A 19,274-nucleotide genomic window follows, 5' to 3' on the forward strand; every position below is an offset into this window, starting at 1 on the left:
GCATCTATCATGTCTCTTGAAGTTGCATAATGTAGATTAAAATGTTGAAGATTCCAAGGAGTTCTACAGGAGAAAACATGCTTAATTTTGTTTAACCAGGTGTTTTTCAAATTTATTTGATCATGAAATTCTTTTTCCTATTTAACACAGACTTAGTACTTGGTAAAATGCATTTGGGGATCCACTGACCAAGAGCCAAACTTCGGGGTATGGGCCCGATAGCTTATTTACCTGACCTTACTTTAGAATATGGTGTAATAATGGTAGCACGAAGATTTTTGGATTCTTAGGATTAGGTTCGATTCCTATAATTCTAGAAATAAGAGGATTTAAACCTCTATGTTTTACTCTATCAAAGTAACTCTTTTGTCAGACATATTTCTTATGTTTGAGGTGGGATGCTTGCTGTAATAATGGGTAGGGATACGTGTCATATGCATAGGGCTAGGGTAAGAGGCAGGAAGTTTTTTCATAAGAGGTGTATTAATTGGTCGTATCGGAATCGTGGGTAGGATGCCCGGATTCATAGGAAGGTGACTGTTAGAAGTAAGGTTTTTACTGTGAAGTTAGCGGTATATAATTCTGGTATGTAGGGATTATGGAATGCTCCGAAGAATAGGATTGTTGTGAGGATGTTTATTATAATAATATTAGCATATTCTGCTAGAAAGAATAGGGCGAAGGGGCCTGCTGCGTACTCTACATTAAATCCGGAAACGAGTTCTGATTCTCCTTCTGTTAGGTCAAATGGGGCTCGGTTGGTTTCTGCTAGTGTTGAGATAAATCATATTATGGCTAGGGGTCATGCAGGGATAATTAGTCACATATATTCTTGGGTGATAATTAGTGTGGCTAATGTAAAGGATCCGTTTATTAGTAGTACCGATAGAAGGATAATAGCTTCTATTAAATGTTAAATGTTAAATGTTTCAATAAATCATCAATATGAAATAAAGACTAATTAATGATGGCAGCTTCATGTTTATTTGTGCAACAAACTCTATGATTAAAGTAACTATTCTACAGTTTTTCTATGCATAAGGCCAACTCAGCAACCTATTGAGGAAAAAGAGGTCAAGAACATCCTTGAAGTAAGAAAGATTTCTTTAAAAGAATAAAAATAACTATAAAAGAAAAGATCGGTACATTGACTACTTTCCTTGTGTCAAGAGACCCGAACAAGCGTGTGAAAAGGCAAGTGTCAGACTAGGATGGTATATCTACAAAGACATATCCAGAAAATACAAAGAACTTCAAATATAAAGGAAAAGACAAACAACACATTTAAGCAATGGGCAAAAGACCTGAACAGGTACTTCACAAAAAAGGATCACCAATGGCCAATAAGCATGTGACTATTATCGGCCTTAGAGAAAAGCAAAGTAGAACGCACAATGACATACAACTACACACCCACCACAAGGACTCAGATGAAAAACACTGACGGCGTTAGGTACGCGTGTGGGTGCGTGGAGCTGATAGACACCGTGAGGCACTGCCTGGATCTCGTTTCAATACAGTGATTGTTGCCCCAGCTGCTGGCAGTGCTGACAACCTCCTTCTCAATCCTTTAGAGACTGTCTGGGCTGCATCTCATCCAAGGTCACAGTGACTGATGGCTGGAGGGCGTAAAGGATTAGCCAACTTGACCCAACTGGGGACAATTATGAGGGGCCATTCTAATTCCCCACCCTTCTCCCAGATTGCTGTCAGCCCCACACTGTAGCTCACCTTCTCCCTCTGTCCAATCTTACTTTATCCCCCAGAAGTTGGTCCCATGGCACTTCATTACAAAAATCCTGCACACTAAGCTCTGTTGCAGAACCTGCGTCCCAGGGAGCCCGGCCTATGATGTGTGCAATCGAAGTTGTCGCACATTGCTTGTTATTGTATAAACTGGTCCAACCACTTGAGAAAATGGTCTACCGAAGCAAACAGCAAGCACACCTGTGATTCAGAGGCTCCACTCCTGGATATCTATCTGGGAGAAATGAGCACGGTGCCCGTCCACGAAAGTTATGTATAAGAATGTTCACAGCAGCTTTATTCACAACGGACCCCAACTGGGAAAAACACAAACGTCCTTTAACCATAGATTGTATAAACACAGTATGTTCGTAAGCAAGAACGCTATATACAATGATAGGAAGGAACAAACTACAGCCATAGGAGCAGCAAGAGTGGATCTCACAGACATAGTGCTGAGCAGAAGATTGTGTGTCTACACAAGAGTACACACTATACGATTTAATTTATGTGAAGTTCAAGAAGGCAAAAATAATGTATGGTGAAAGAAGTCAGAACAGTAGTTACCGCTGGGGTGCAGGTAATGACTGAGAAGGAGCCCTCTGGAGTGACAGGGATGTTCTGTATCTTGATGTGGCTGGTGGTTACATCCGTAAAAGTCCATTGAGGTATGCACACAAATTTGGGGCATTTTACTGTAGGTATGTTTATGGGTCTGTAAAAAAAAACCAAACAAACCTCAAACTACAGTAAATTCTTTATTAACCTGTTGCAGAAACTGTTTTATAGACTATTTGGTTTGGTTAAGGTACTACAGTGACCTATGATATTGTCATCGCCTGGGAATAGTGGGGTTGGGAGTAGGGTTGGTAATTAGTACTGATTACTGCAGTGACTAGCTTCTCTGTAGCAGAGAAAAAAAAAAAACAGAAGAAACTTCGGGGCCTGTGGTCTAGTGGGGAAAGAGAGGGACCCTCCACGTTTCATGCTCCTAATTTAATCAGAACAGCTCCTCCCACTCAGAGATCTACCCACCAGATCTCATCAGCTCCTCCTTAATTACCAAGGCCCTCTGAGAGACAATCTCTGTGGGGAGGAAGATCCTCTCATTTCATGGGCCTGCTAGAATAGTCCATAAACCAAACCAGTCAATTCACAACCAGGTAAATGCAGTAAACTGATAGTAAATCAACTGTCACCAGAGGCTCAACCTGCTTTGTTACTGACAATTATGAAAAAACTTCACAAAGAAAAAAGAAACCAAATCAGATATTCACTATTTTTTTTTTTAAATTTTTTTTTTTAACGTTTATTTATTTTTGAGACAGAGAGAGACAGAGCATGAACGGGGGAGGGTCAGAGAGAGGGAGACACAGAATCTGAAACAGGCTCCAGGCTCTGAGCTGTCAGCACAGAGCCCGACGCGGGGCTTGAACTCACGGACCGCGAGATCATGACCTGAGCCGAAGTCGGCGGCTTAACCGACTGAGCCACCCAGGCGCCCCAACTATTTTTTAAATTAATTTATTAATTTGTTGTAATCAGCCTTGACTAAGAGAAGTTAAAGAGGTAGCAAGACTCAACCGTCCCGTCCCCTGACTGCAGATGGCAGAATAGCTTCTAGAATCTACCCGTGGAAGAATACTCTGTCAGATTGCTGGTTTATCATTTAATGAAGGCCAATCAATTTCCTCTGAAAACTGTACTGGTATGGCACATTTGGGAAATGTATTTGGGAATTGATTTGGGAATACAGTTTGGGAAATATTCCGTCTGGGTATTTGGGAAATCATTTTGCTTTAATCAGAAAAACTAAATTTAACTTATGCCTATGTAATATTCAATACTGAAACATAATTAGTTCCTGCCCTTCCAGTTAGTATCATAGTAGGTAAGGACTTCTTGCCTGTCTGTGGTGCCCTGGACATTTTTTCTAGATATAGTGGTACACATGATGGTAGGGGAGGAATTAAAATCAAGATAAATGGGAAAAAATGGCATACACTGAAATCCTTAGATTGGGATCATAATTCTCTAAGTAGGGAGATAGTATGGGATAAAATTTATAATAACATGTGGTAGGCAGCTTTCTAAGGTGGCACCCGATGATCTTTGCCTCCTGGCATTCTCACCTATATTAGCTGAATCTTTCCAAAGAAATAGACCAACAGGATGTATGTGTGTATGTTTGTATGCATGTATCGTCTATTTATATATAGAGAGATTTGTTACGTGGAATTGGCTCATGAGATTACGGAGGCTGGCAAGTCCCGAGACTTGCGGGTGAGTCAGCAAGCTGAAGACCCAGAAAAGTCAATAATGCAGTGCCAGTCTGAGCCGGAGGGCTGAGAACCAGGAGAGCCAATGGTATGATCCCAGTCTGAAGGCTGGCAGACTAAAGGCCTAGCAAGAGCCAATGTTTCAGTTTGAGTTTGAGTGCAGGGAAAAGCCAATATTCTAGTTCAAAGTGCTGTTAGGCAGGAAGAATTCACTGTTATTTGGAGGAAGGTCAGCCTATTTGTATTATTTAAGTCTTCAATGGGTTGGAAGGAGACCACCCCCAACAGGGAGGGCAGTCTTGCTTTACTCAGTCTGCCAATTTAATCTCCTCCAAAGATGCCCTCACAGAAACACCCAGAATGATGTTTGACCAAATATCTAGGCACCCCATGGCCCTGTCACATTGACATAAAATGAACCACCCGGAGACTCTGGTGTGATCTCTGGAGTGTGGGCTGAACCCAGTGTCTTGTTTTTAACGAAGCAAACAGGGAAAGATGGTGAGGTTTCACTTCTGAGATAAAAACAGAAGACTGTGACTCAATTTTGCTGGTACTCCTCTCTTGCTCTCGCCAGCTAGGATGAAGCCAGCTGCCACATTGCGAGCTGCCCTGTGGTGAAGCCCATATGGTCAGGCCTCCGGCTGACAGCCAACAAGGGAGTAAGGGCCTCACTGTAACAGCCCTAGAGAAACCGAATCCTGCCAACAACCACTGAAGGAGCTTAGCGGTAGATGGACCTCGAGTGAAGCCTTCAGATGACTGAAAGCCCAGCCCACAGCTTGACTGCAGACTTGGGAGTGATCAGAGCCATGGCTAGACTCTTGCCCCACAGAAACTGTGAGGTAATAAATGTTTGTTGTTTTAAGCTTCTAAGCTTTGGGGTCATTTGTTACACAGCAATAGATCATGAATACAGACTGTGTAAATGAACCAAAACATAGTGAATAAAGAAGCAAGCAAAATAAATCAAGGGAAAACATTCAAACTTTGCTTCCAAGAAAGGTGTTTTCGGCTCTGGTGGAGAAAAAGCTGCCCTCTAACCTGTACTGGTTTTCACTTTCGTCTCTGTTTCACTCCCAAAAGGAGGAGGGCTGCTGGACAGCAGTCGGATTAAAGGCCCTTTCAGCCACGTGCAGGCTGCCCAGATGGCCCTTCCAGGATGAAGGCCAGGGCCTCTCGATCCTTCCCTCTCCTCCCTTGTGAAGTGAGAGGAGGAGTCTGGAGGCAGCTCCCCCAGGAGCGTCCTCCTCCTGCGAGCCTCCTCCTCCTCCCCGCAGTTAGGCCCTGGGAGGACAGCCCAGGGGAACGCTGTGATGGGCACTGGATCAAACTCACTTCTCCTCTTTTGGTTCTACTCGCTAGCAGAGGCAACCTTCAGGATTTGGATTCAGGCTTCAGGCTAGATGTAGACAGAGGACTTTGGTTCGCTTCTCCTTCTAGCTCCTCGAGCAGACCTGAATCTGTTGGGGTTCAGGCAGTGCACCAGAGCTCTGTACTGCCGCTTGAAAATGAAAGCTCCTGGGGGGCCTGGGTGGCTCAGTCAGTTAAGCATCTGACTTCAGCTCAGGTCATGATCTCAAGGTTCAAGTTCAAGCATTGCCTCGGGCTCTGGGCTGACAGCTCAGAGCCTGGAGCCTGCTTTGGATTTTGTCTCCCTTTCTCTACCCTCCCTCACTCGCACTCTGTCTCTCTCTCTCTCTCTCAAAAGTAAATAAACGTTAAAAAAATTAAAAATTAAAAAAAAATAAATTGGAACTCCAGGGGTGCTTGGGTGGCTCAGTCGGTTGAGGGTCTGAGCTGTCAGCACAGAGCCCAATGCAGGGCTTGAAGTCACAAACTGTGAGATCATGACCGGAGCCGATGTGAGACGCTTGACCGCTGAGCCAGCCAGGTGCCTCGAGTGTCTGACTCTTGATTTCGGCTCAGGCCATGATCCCAGGGTTGTGGGATTAAGCCCTGAGTTCGGCTCCAGGCTGAGCCTGCTTAAGATTCTCTCTCTCTCTCTCTCTGCCTTGCCCCATTCATGCTCTAAAATAAAAATAAATTAAAAAATAAAAATAAAATCTCCAGCAAGTAATTGCCATTCCCTTACCCCGGTGTTTTAGGGTGTGTGTGTGTGTGCATATGTGTGTGCATTTGTGCACATGTCATTGTGTGAGGCTGCTTTCACACGAGCTTACACCTCCCTCAAGGATAGGATCCAGGGATTCCTGGGTATTTTGGACAATGTTCTCTCAGTGCCACTGCTAACTCACCATTTCCTGATATGGGCCGAGGTCAAGGATACTGGGGAGTCAGAGTTTATTGTTCAAGGGAGTATCTGCAATACAGCTCCCTGCCCCTCTCAGCTTTGCTGGTGTCCCCAAACTAGCACAGTGCCTCCAATGCCTACCCCCCAGGCCAGCCCCTGGCCGATCCTATTGTTAGCCTGAGTGTTTCCTGAGGAAGTAGACACACCCTGTAAATAGCACAGCCCTGGAGCCCTGCTGTACTGTCATCCACTCCCATCCATCACAGACTCCTCAAAGTCCCCAGCATGGACTCATTCAGGCTGGTCACACCTGCCTTGGGAAGAAAGAACGGAGTCAGTGACAGCCCTATGGGCTGCGCCCAGGACTTTGGCTTGGCCCAGGTTACTGGGATTCTGGTATGTACAAGTAGGGAAAAAATTAATTATGTTATTACCAGGGGGCTAATTTGTATCTGTCTTGACTTAAAGGAAAAGGCGAGATGAAAGACTGGTACTATAGACTGAATGTGTGCATCCCTTCAAAATTCAGATGTTGAAACTAACCCCCAGGAGGCCCCTAGGAGGGGATGAGGTCATGGGTTAGTGCCCTCACGGAAGACACCTGAGCGCCGCCTTCTCCCTTCTGCCACGGGAGGGCACAGTGGGCAGTCAGCGCAGCTGGAAGCGGACCCTTGCCAGGCACCAAATCTGCCGGTCTTGATCCTGATCTCCGAGCTACCAGAACCGTAAGGAATACACATTTGTTTGTCAGCTACCCGGTTTATGCTTGTGTTAGAGCAGCCTGAATGGGGTAAGACAGCAAAGAGGTCTTTGGGATCGGGGATTATGTGTGGATGCCTGTCTGTTGCCACACCAGGCCTGATGTGACAGTAACCCTCCATGAGCGATAGCTGACCAGAGGTCACCATTCAGTGGTGGACACCATTCAGGAAGAGTTAACAGGGTGCCCGGGTGGCGCAGTCAAACGTCCCACTTTGGCTCAGGTCATGATCTCACGGTTCGGGAGTTCGAGCCCTGTGTCTGGCTCTGTGCTGACAGCTCGGAGCCTGGAACCTGCTTCGGATTCTGTGTCTCCTCCTCTCTCTGCCCCTCTCATGCTCTGTCTCTCAATAAATCAACGTTTAAAAAAAAATAAAAAAAAAAAAAAGTTTTTTTTTATTTTTGAGAACGAGACAGAGACAGAATGCAAGTGGAGGAGGGGCAGAGAGAGAAGGAGACACAGAATCCAAAGCAGGCTCCAGGATCTGAGCTGTCAGTGCAGAGCCAACGTGGGGCTCGAACTCACGAACCGTGAGATCATGACCTGAGCCGAAGTGGAATGCTTGACCGGCTGAGCCACCCAGGTGCCCTGATACCTGATATTTTAAAAGATAAAAATGTAAATCATACCCCAAATACTGTCAATGTAAAATTGTAATCATATGATAAAACAATGAAATCTCTGATACTTCTGAGTCTTTGAAATGGGAAGATTTTGTAAAAAATTCCCATAAACTAAACCAAGTATCATTCCTACAGTTTCTTTTTTCCTAGTTGATGTGTACTAAATAGGTCTTTGTATTTAATCTTCCAAGTTGATAGTCTTCTTTTTCTTCACTAATAGATCTTAGAGAAATCCTAGAAGGTAACCTGAAGACTACTGTTCTAAGAAAGTATCAAAAGATATACTACATCATCTTACCTGGAAAAGCAGCAGATCTTTTAAAAAATCTAATACCTCGGGGCGCCTGGGTGGCTCAGTCGGTTAAGCATCTGACTTTGGCTCAGGTCATGATCTCGCAGTTTGTGAGCTCGTGTCCCACATCGGGTGAACCCTGCTTCTCTCCCTCTCCCTCTCCCTCTCCCCCTCGTTCACTGTGCCCTCTCGCTCTCTGAACCCCCCCACCCCCCAAAAAACCCCCAATACCTCAAAGAGAAAACAAAACCAGAGAAGTTAATATTAAAAAATGTGAAACCAGTTTATCCATTTGACAAATGAGTGCTACTATGGTTTACTAGTACTTACATGTAACATATATTTTGAAAATTAAGAAACAAATAGGTGAGCAGCTTTTTTAGGGAACTTGTGACCATTCTGTCTGCTTCACAGGTTCCAGGGGTCAGATGGGTTCCAAACTGCGCGGCACTTTACTCCTCCAGCTACCTAGATTTCCATTCACGGCCCTCCAGCAATCAGTGAATAGTACAACTTGGGAGAATTTCAAAATACTGCTCTTCGGCCATAAGGAAATTCTCCCAATTGAAATTATAATTTGATAGGTTTAATTACTTTATAAAAGCTTCAAGTGAGATCATGAGGCTAACCAGATACTGATTTATTATACTAAAATATAGGCACGTTTTCCTTTAAATATTTGAGATCCTATCTACAGTGCCTCCGTTATATTCATTCAGATTATTCTTATATTCTAAAACAATGAAGCCTCTAAACTGGTGGAATGTTGCCAGAGGATTTCAACAGAGTCTGAAGGCAACATAACCAAAAGGCATAGTTTAAATTGGCTTAGGGAATGAATGGGCTCCTTATCAGGGCAGCTGAAGGCTGTACATAATTAACAGCCTCTGTCAACATTCACAGGGCCCCATATAGAACAGGCAGGCCCCTACAGCCCTACCCAGCAGCAACCTACAGCTTCTGGCACCTTAAAATCCACAAGACCTCAACAAAAAGACAGCCCCAACCCCTCACTAGAAGGATACATTTTAGTTACACTAGCAGGACCACAGAGCAACTGCTAATTAATGTTAATTACCTGGAATGATTGTGTTCACATTAGCATTGAGACTTCCAATTAGCTAGCTGTCCTCAAAAATATAAAACACTATTTATGGAGACAAGTTTGTATTTGTAATTACTGATTTTATTTTATTTTTTAAAATTTTATTTATTTTGAGAGAGAGAGAGAGAGAGTGCACGGGAGGGGCAGAGAGACAGAGAGAGAATCCCAAGCAGGCTCTGCACTGTCAGCACACAGCCCGACTCAGGGCTCGAACACACAAACCATGAGATCACGACCCGAGCCGAAATCATGAGTCAGTCACTTAACCGACTGTGCCACCCAGTAAAATCAGTAATTACCCCTGTAATTACTAATTTTAAAGTCTTTCTTGTGTTATTATTTATAAAGGGTATGAGAATGATCTATTAACCTTCCTTTTTTTATGACGCATCGTCCATTTAATTCAGCTTGGATATTTCTGTATCAAGAGTATTAAATTCATTCTACGGCAATTCTTAGTTATTTTCGTATATATTGAACACATTTCCGTCACGAACATGTACAAAAACCGAACCAAACCAATCCAGAGGAAGTTTCATTAAATAAATTTATTTGTTAAAATAATTTAACTCCAAATACAACTGTTGAATTTGCATTGAGTTATAACTACAATCCATGTTTTAATCGAAATGTCAAGGTTTAACAACTGACATTGTTACAAAACAATAAACTGTTGTTCAATTTTAAATGGTCAGTTGTATTAGAGCTCAACAATGAACTGTGAACTATATCTCTGGGAAACCCCAAATCAATAATGATAAGTCTGTTTCCAAAACCCACTGCGGTCATTCTTGAAACCCTGATCAAGATTTAATAGATGCACAATGACACGTTAATTAAAAAAAAAAAAAAAAAAAAAAAAAAAGACCCCCATAGTCTCAAACGTTTGATTGGCCAAGGAGACAGGTAAAGCTTACCAGCGTGAACACAAGGCTAGTGAGAAGAACAACTAAAAACCAAAACAAACCAGCGGAAAACCAACAGCAACAAACAAAATAAGCACTTTCACATTCAGACATACACGGACAACATTCCCATTGGAAAACTCCTGAAAACGCACAGCAGACATCCTTAGGCAACATTTCTTCACAAAGAAAAGCATAAAATATCAGTAGTTTTTCCACAGAAGAGTGACGGCAATTCTAGCACTTAGTCAAAAATTCAGTTCTAGTTCTACGAACCAAAGGAAAAGATCACGGAGCACCTTTCGATAGTTTAAGGAAGATTTTACGTAACGCTTTTGATCCGATGCTGGCGTGTATGTTGTAAATTGAACAAAATGAAAGGCATCCATTACCATCACTATCACAGCTTGAAAGAGAACCACCCCCCCCCCCAAAAGCTGCAACATAAAAGGGGAAAAAAAAAAGATCTTAAAAAACGCTGCCTGTGTTGAAAGTAAAACAACACAAAAGGAAAACAAAGGAAAAAGCTTATCACAAATAGCTAAAGAAAAAGTGGGTCTTTGGATCAAACCATAACATTTTTAAGGCATGTTAGAAAAACTTTCACTTATCTAGGTGCTAGTCTGATCAGGGCATAAAATAAATAGCGACACAAGGTCACCAACTTTTCTCTGTAGCCACGATGATTTGTGTGCCAACAAATTTAATCCTCCCGTTCTTAAGCTTGTTATTAACATCTCAACAAACACATTCATTCAAACCGAGTTATATTCATACCAGATGAAATACCAACAGTTAAGAGCACAAGAGGGTTCCCATGTTTCTGGATATCTTTGATGCTTTGTCACTAAATATGAAGGGCTGTGTGCAGACGCTGATCAGGCAGCCAAATCAGTTCTTATCAACATCTTTACAGTGAAAACCCACCTTACTGTCTGACGCAAACACGGGGGACGAAAATCCGGATTTTGACTTAATCTTTCCACCTTACATTTTGCCATACTTTTCATATTTGACTTCTTTTTCTTGTCTGCATGGCAATCCATAGTGTAAAACTGTAGAGTCTTTACAGATGTTTTTAATATGTGCTCTTAGTTGTCTGTTAAATATGGAATTCTAAAAAAACAATCATTCTGAGAAGTTAGACGCTTCAAGTCTCAACCGATTCACTAACAAATATTTCTATTTTTCAGTAGATAAATCGTACTTCTTGAATCTCTGGTTTCTCTAAAGGTTTGAGTCAAATCAACTGTTACATACTGAAATCTGTTTCAGTAAAATGGGTTAGAACTTTCCATCCTGTAAACAAGGTGCTTCACAATTGGGGGTTATAAAAAAAACAAAAACCAAAACCAAAACCTATATTGAAGAATGCAAATATTCACAATTCAAAGATTTTTAACAATCACAGCCTGGTTGGATCCACATATCTCTGTTTTCTCACCTATGAAAAGTACTATCCACCTTTCTGCTATCCATTAAGCTTAATGCCAGCTCACTAAACACTTGGGGGTTACCAAGGATTTCAGAAAGTGTCAAAAACACGCAAATAATTTAAAAAATGTTTTTGATACACTATATTCTGCAGTCGAGATGCTCAGTGTAGGCAATGATCTCTGACTTGTGCCAAATTCTCAGGAACAATAAACACACATGCACACGCAAACACACACTCCTCTCTCAGGTACCCACAGAAGACCAGCGGTTACTTGCACAAGTGTGTGAAAGCAACAAAGTGTGGGGCAGGAAGCAGATCGCAGGCTCAGCGCTACTGCAGTTCTGAAGGCCAAATCTATCTCCAGAGGATTCGCTCAGGATACTCTCTTCAGCATTTACAGCTCTGAAGTTTGTTCAAAACCCTTCTGCACTTGATTGTAAAACCTACGAATAGGTTTTTCCTGTGCCACTAGTCATGCAAATGATAAATACTTCACGGCTATGAAAACCCAAAATGTCAGAGCTTGAGCACCTTTTCAAAAGAAAATATTCTCTCTAGCTTTATTTGCCACTTCAGTAATCAGGGCAAAATTGTTATAAGAAAATCTTTATATAATTCCCCAGGAAAATTAAAGATAAAAGGGTTGGTGGTTTTTTGTTTTTGTTTTTGTTTTTGTCCCTTACCTTCCACTCTATAATTTATGTTCTACTTTTAAGCCCAAATTATTTCACATGGTTATTCAATTTTTAGATGCCTGCAATAAAGCTCTGCTACAGCAAACGTGATTTCGAAAGCAGGTTAGCCAAGAATCACACCACAACCAGAGCCCTTAAAGGCAAGAAGGTTTGCTGCTTTAACGAACGTAAAAAATGCAAGATGTGTGTACTGTCCTGTGAGGTTTCTGCAAACGGGAACACGTGGATGCAACATGGCTTCATTTTCCTTACACGATGGTACTAGTTAATCTACCAGAACGCTTCTTGTGAGTAAGGCGAGGCAATCTTCCCATCACATCGCTTTCTTCTTGTCAATTAAGACCATGCCCGCTTTGTTAACAGAGGGTGGGCTTGGGGGTTAAATTCGGATCAAACCCTTGTGAGAGCCTCCATTTTGGGTGGCAAAGCAGGTGACTTAACACATTCGAAAGCCAGATCGTATTCATACACAACCTGTTCTGATTTTTTTTGCTCTAGCAAGGATCGATGCACGAGTTAGTTCTGCGTCACACGTTAGGATAACATCTACAGTTAAGCATCAATTTTGAGGAACAGAAATGCGTCAGCTGAGGAAAGAATCTCTCCCTGTAATGCCGTTGGCAGGTCAGCTGTAACTGACTTGACGGAATACATTGGTTAGAAGCACTATCTCAAGTCCTGAAATTTCAGTACTCTCCGTAGGAAAATATTTCTCCTTTACTTATTTTTTTTTTTCAAAGAAGACAAAATATCTTAACCGCAAGTGGTCATAGGGATTCTTCTGGTTTCTCTCTCATGATTATTTTGAATTTATACAATAGTTGCTTCTGTCAACTCGGTGACAATGCCACCACAGCTTCCAAAGGAGATCACCCTGTAGATTGGCTATGCCTTCAAGTGGCAGGTGCGTCCAGGAGGCCGAGGACAACGGTGAAGACTGTAGCTACTGACCCCAAGTGGTACTCAGAGACCTCAACTGACAATCACTGCTCGACGCCGAACGAGGGTGGCCGTTGCACTGCAGAGTCACCCCCCACACCCTGCGGACTCCACAGTCGCCCGGACGAGGTGCGCCCTCGCCTGCGCTACCGGGCAAGGCCCGCCCGGGGCGGCCGCATCGGACGCTATTGGATGTTACAGGCGGAACAGCACGGGTCGTCTTTGTCAGGCTGCGCGGCGTAGTTCATCTGCCTCACGATTTCGGCAAAGAGTTCGTCCACCATCGTTTTGCTCTTCGCAGAAGTCTCCATAAAGGGGCAGCCCCACTCTTCGGCGAGGGCCCTGCCTTCATTGGATGACACCTCCCTCTCACTTTCCAGGTCCACTTTGTTTCCAACCAAGATGACTGGCACTTTCTCATACCTACAAGAGAGCAAACGAGACACAGACATTATAAAAGTTGGCACTAAGTTAAGAGGCTAAAACGTATCTTCTCTCTTTTCATTCTATTCTACCACAAACATTCTCTTTAGTTGCCCGAAACGTCATTTGCCTCACTTGGCTTGACATCTCCCTGAGGGCATTCAGGTGCTGCCCTCACAGTGGATAGTAAATGGGGTTTTGGAAACGAGGCTTTACATGAATCAATTCTACATCTTCGAAAATCAATTTACCTTTCCAGATATATTTGGAAAATTATTCTCAGAATCTCAGAATAAATCCTGTTAGGTGGCTTAATTTAAACTTTTTCCATTCTAAGAGATGCTTACTCAAAATTTCAGTTGATGAAGTAATAGCTCTACTGAGCAAGCAAACGATTTATAATTGTCAGCATTTTACTCAGCTCCATAAATATACAAAACCGGTCATGTTGGAATAGTTCCTAAGACAAAAGACAGTAGAAATCATTAGGATGGAAACTATCAAATATGACTACATTCTATCCCTTTGATAAAACTGTTCCAGATTAGCCAGTTGAAAGACATCATGGCTCTTTACAGCCTGCAAGGAGTAAACATTTCAGTCATTAGCTTTATTTGATGCCGTCCCTTCCTTCCTAACCAGCACAAGTGTGCCATAGGCCGAATGTTTGTGCCCCCTTCTTCCCAGTGTTGAAGCCTAAGCCCCACTGTGATTGTATTTAAGAGTTTGGGGCTTTGGGGCAGTGATTTCATCATGGATGGGATTGGTGCCCTTTTATATGGAAAAGAGATAGGGGAGTGCTCCCTTGCCCCGACCCTAAGTGAGGACTCAGCAAAAAGAGGAGTCCAACAACGAGGGAAGCGGGCCCTCAGCACACACAGAAGCTGGCAGAGGCTTGATCTTGGACTTCCTGCCTCCAAACTGTTGTTTAAGCCCCACATTCTGAGGTTTTTTGTTATAGCAGCCAGACAAAGATAAGGCGTCTGTGAGTTATGACATCTGGAAAAAAGCTAGACTAATAAGGATAACAAAACGGTATGAAAAGAACAAAGTAAAAAGGCCCTAAATCATTTTGATACCTAAGGCTGATCGATTCTCTTTACGATGGTTACTCACAGTGTAAAAATACATGGTGCTACTCTGCATAGTTATTTACTAATATTGTTTATGTTTGTTCTAAGGAATGTTGCTAATATATTTTCCTAAGGCTATCATTTTTACTTTAAACATCATTTATTTATTTTCTAATTTTTTTAAGTTTATGTATTTTTTAGAGAGAGAGCAAGAGAGCACAAGCAGGGAAGAGGCAGAGAGCCAGGAAGAGAGAGAATCCCAAGCAGGCTCCACGCTGTTAGTGCCCAGCCAGACAGGGGCTTGATCTCATGAACCATGAGATCACGACCTGAGCCAAAATCAAGAGTCAGATGCTTAATCACCTGAGCTACCCAAGTGCCCCAAACATCATTTTAAAAGCTTCTTGTGATTTTAGTATAAATCAGTGTGTGTGTGTGTGTGTGTGTGTGTGTGTGTGTATGTGTGTGTACCTTCCTCTAAGCAGAATGCATCTCTAATCTATAAAGGAAGTAAAGCACACCATTGCACATAAGGATAACAAATATGACAGGACGCGGCCACTCCATGAGAAGAGAAAACTACCACATAGGACTTCACTGAGGCGGGGTTCGTACACAGTTTTTATCATTCAGGAAACTGAGTGCTGGGCAGGTGGTTAATATGAGTGAGAATCCTTCCACGGTCTCCTCACTCGGTGAAATTGGTTCTCTCCCCTCACTCACGCTTGTAAAGCAAACTATATTCCCACCAGAGTCTCACTTCTGTCTCTGGCACTCGGTCAAACTGAGAACTGTTTCAACAAGAGGGCTCCCAGCAGTGCGCCACTTAGCAATCTGGAACATAAAAACAACTTAAAAATGTGTGGGGACAACCGTATCAAAGGTAAATCTAGAACTTGGGTATTCTTTTGCAGGAAATGGATTTGGACAAACTCCAATGTGTATCAGTGGCTTTATCTGAATTTACTGTGGCCCAGCTGGGCCTTGTGCTTTGTGGCCTCAGATCCTACTGCGAGCTCTGGCCGTACGACACACGGGTTTTTCACACCTTCTAGGACTCTTCCCTACAAACAATTACGTGTGCCCGGTGGCCTCTGCAAGGACGAGTGGCAGCAAGGTGAAGCTGCATTACAAACGGTGCAGACCTGCTGCTTTGCAGACGAGCCCTCTCAGCCTTCCGAACTTATTTTACTCGCAAGCTTTTAACTGCATTTCGGTTTTCCTTATGAGAGTATATACACCGCAGCGTTACTTTAAATCACCTTGTTTGGCAGGGAAAGAACATAAACATGAATGCAATCCCGAAAAATGTATTGGTTGAATTTAATCGGGTTAAAAATTAATTTCAATCTCTGTGGACCATCCTTAACAGGGAAAGTGATGACATCACTTTCTCTTATTAGTTAAGCAGTGTTTTAGAGACTATGTTTTTAGTTTAAATAAAGTATGAAATCATGTTTTATAGGTAAAGAAATAGTTCTTACACTTCTAACTAAACGCTACAGCTGTGTGGATTTTCAAAACTTGCAAACGTATCAAATCATTAGCAGTTGTATCACGCACCGTTTGAATCAAGAATCTGAATAAATGTTGCCAACGGATTCTCAAAAGGGCAACAAGAACACTGCAAACATAAGTCCGTATGTAACAGCATTTAGTTAACTGTCGAGTGAAGGTGACAGTTTAGCAGCAGAGAACCTGGCCATTACATCACTATCTGAATGGTCAGCGGTCTTCTCTAAGACCGAGATGCTAAAAAGGCTGGAGCAATTCAGACTGATGTCCTCAGAAGACTTTCAAAGGTCTTCGGGGAAAGGAAGTATTCTCTACATCTCGGAATAGCAGACGGTGAGAAATTGTGTCTCTTGCTGTTAACATTAATACATGACACCGCAGAAGAGATTCGAAACTGGGATTTGGAGGCTCGGCTTCCAGCCCGGCCACTGAGGCTGCAAGACTGAGCAAACCTTGCACCGTAGTCACCTGTAGTCACTTCCTTGTTGGTAAAAAGGGAGTCAGGGGATCTGTTCCCACTGAACGCACAGGTCGCTGTAAAGCTCACAGGATGCCCTAGAAAGCCCCGAGTGCTGGGGAAACGCGGGGCGGTGCTTCTTTCCTGTCCCACCTGCCCGCTGCTGCGAGGACACAGCTTCTCGAAGTGTCAAAAGGGAGGTGAGGAGCTCCTGAGGACAGACAGGCAGGAGAGACTGACCCCGAGTCAAGGAACGAAGCAGCCACCTGCCGCCAGCCTTCACCTTCTCCAGTCCCCTGGGCTGAGCAGGAGGGGAAGAGGAGCAAGCAGAGAAGGAAAGCCTTCATTCTCCAGATACAGCTACCTGTGCGGAAGGGGAGGTGAGGCTTTGGGTTGGGCTGACGGGACGGGTCCTGTGTGGAGGAGGTAAGATTTGGAGAAACCAGGATCCTCCTCAAGGTGGGCGGGTGAGAAGGCAAAGGGAAAAAAGCAAAAAAGCCCTGAGTTGACACAACAGAGGGGGAGCGTGGGGAAACCCTGCTCCCTGCTCCAGCAAGGGTGTGTTGAAAAACCAACAAAGCCAGACCAGGACTCCGGTCCCTGAACTGCCTCTAGCTAGTTCTGTGAATTTAGCAAATTAACTTCATCTCTTGCTTCCCAGTTTCTTGAACTATAAAGTGAGCTGGACTAGGTTTCCAAGGCGCGCTTCAGCTTCGAAGTTAAAAATCAGGACCTAGTGGGCCATTCCCACAATCAGTACATATCACTGACCAAGTGATGGCTGACAGCTTAGCACTGTTCTTGGCACAGCACCCAACAGGATGATCTTTTTTTTTTTTTTTTTTTTTTTAGTGTTTATTTTTGAGAGAGAGAGAGAGAGAGAGAGAATGGGGGAGGGGCAGAGGGAGGGATACGCAGCATCCGAAGCAGGCTCCAGGCTCTGAGCTGTTAGCACAGAGCCCAATGCGGGACTCGAACCCACGAACCATGAGATCATGACCTGAGCTGAAATCAAGAGTCAGACACTTAACCGACTCAGCCACCCAGGCGCCCCTCCTTGGTATTTCTTTTAAGAACGTGAGCAGGCTTATGGTCATGCAGCTCAAATAATCTTATATTTGTTTATAGTCTGCAAACAGTTGTTTTATCGACATGATTTTTACAGTGTTTATTGTACTCATGAGCATGATTACATGATGTATTGATGAATAAAACTAGCTCTGCCTAATGCACTGAATAGATCATCAGACACTCAGGCTTGAGCATCACTTGGCTGTAGAATGCCGACAGGCTTCTCAGTGAGGTAGCTTCACAGAGTTCACAATATTTGATGCTTGCCAATGGATTCCAGTGGTTTTTTAATGGCTTTCCAATAGTCTCATGTTGTTTTCTCTTTTTTGGTAACTTTCCTGATATGTGTGTATGCATATGTATGTGTGTATGTATGTTTTACTTCTGGTTGTGCCTAAACTTGGCCAATTGCCAAAATAACTGGGGAATTAAAAAAAGTACTGATCCCCAGGCACTACTCCAGACCTACTGGATCTGAACTTATGGGACCAGAGACCCACAAAGAGGCTATTAAAAAATATATATATCTACATGTGTAAGCTCTGAAGACTACTCGTGCGGGTCAGCAGGGTTTTGAAGACACTGGCCTAATCTGTTGCTTCGTGACCTCAAACCATACTGTGTTGACATAGTTCACAGTTTTCCACTGCGGCAAATCCGGAATCAATTCCTTCTTCCCTTCGTTTATTCACCAGTGATAAGCTGTAGACAGAAACCACTACGGTCAGCGCCTTTAACTTCCTTTGGAGGGTGCTGTATTGCAGCGTATGAAAAGAAGGCCGTGCGGGGGCGCCTGGGTGGCTCAGTCGGTTAAGCGGTTAGGCTCTTACCACTCTTGAATTCAGCTCAGGTCACGATCTCATGGTTTGTGTCATGCTGCATTCTTCTAAGTCACTTTTGCACAAGCATGTTGAAGTACAATTGTCTCTGAATTCAGGAATGAAAATCAGGAAGATTTTTATAGATCCCCTTAGTCAACCTTCCCCTCATGTTAAAAATCTCATCTACCAAGAGAGTCTCAAGGCAAAATGTCAAACCACTCGAGGCTCCAACCACTTCCATGACAACCTCACCAAATGGCTATATTTGAACATCATTAGTGATGCGGAACTCATATCTCAAACAACCCATTCTGTCCTTTCTGTCAGTTCTGTTAAACGTTAGTGTTAAAAAGCCGGTGTTAAAAGGTTTATCCCTGTCTCGTGAGCTGTCATTTGTAACATCTTGGCCCTTCCCATAGGTCCTAGTTCTTGTACCCTTTAGAATATAGAAATCTGTTTCTCCAGAATGCAAATAGGTTTTCTTTCTCCTCTCCCTGCTCAAATTAAATAAGTACAGTCGACCCTGAACAATGTGGGAATTGGGGCGCTGACAGCATATAGACTCCCCCAAAACTTAACTGCTAGTAGCCTCCTGTTGACTGGAAGCCTTACTGGTAACAAAAGCAGTCATTTAACACATACTTTGTTATATGTATTATATACTGTATTCTTATAATAAAGTAAGCTAAAAAAAGAAAATGTTAAGAAAATCCCAAGAAAGAGGGGCACCTGGGTGGCTCAGTCGGTTAAGTGTCCGACTTCGGCTCAGGTCATGATCTTGCGGTCCGTGGGTTCAAGCCCCGTGTCGGGCTCTGTGCAGACAGCTCAGAGCCTGGAGCCTGTTTCAGATTCTGTGTCTCCCTCTCTCTCTGCCCCTC

At 43.3% G+C, this 19,274-nt stretch overlaps 1 protein-coding gene across 1 annotated transcript in view; it reads right to left on the reverse strand.

Annotated features, from left to right (window-relative positions):
- Window positions 1–9,583: 9,583 nt before the first annotated feature.
- The window catches only part of RAP2A (RAP2A, member of RAS oncogene family), a 35,976-nt gene continuing 26,285 nt past the window's right edge, over window positions 9,584–19,274 (reverse strand). Inside the window, exon 2 of the mRNA XM_019444048.2 lies at window positions 9,584–13,459. Coding sequence (XP_019299593.1) covers window positions 13,222–13,459 — 238 coding nt within the window. The 3' untranslated portion in view covers window positions 9,584–13,221. The remainder of the gene's footprint in view (window positions 13,460–19,274) is intronic.

This window comes from Panthera pardus, unplaced genomic scaffold, assembly GCF_024362965.1.
Source record: "Panthera pardus isolate Hobbes unplaced genomic scaffold, ASM2436296v1 HiC_scaffold_1, whole genome shotgun sequence".
Taxonomy (NCBI): domain Eukaryota; kingdom Metazoa; phylum Chordata; class Mammalia; order Carnivora; family Felidae; genus Panthera; species Panthera pardus.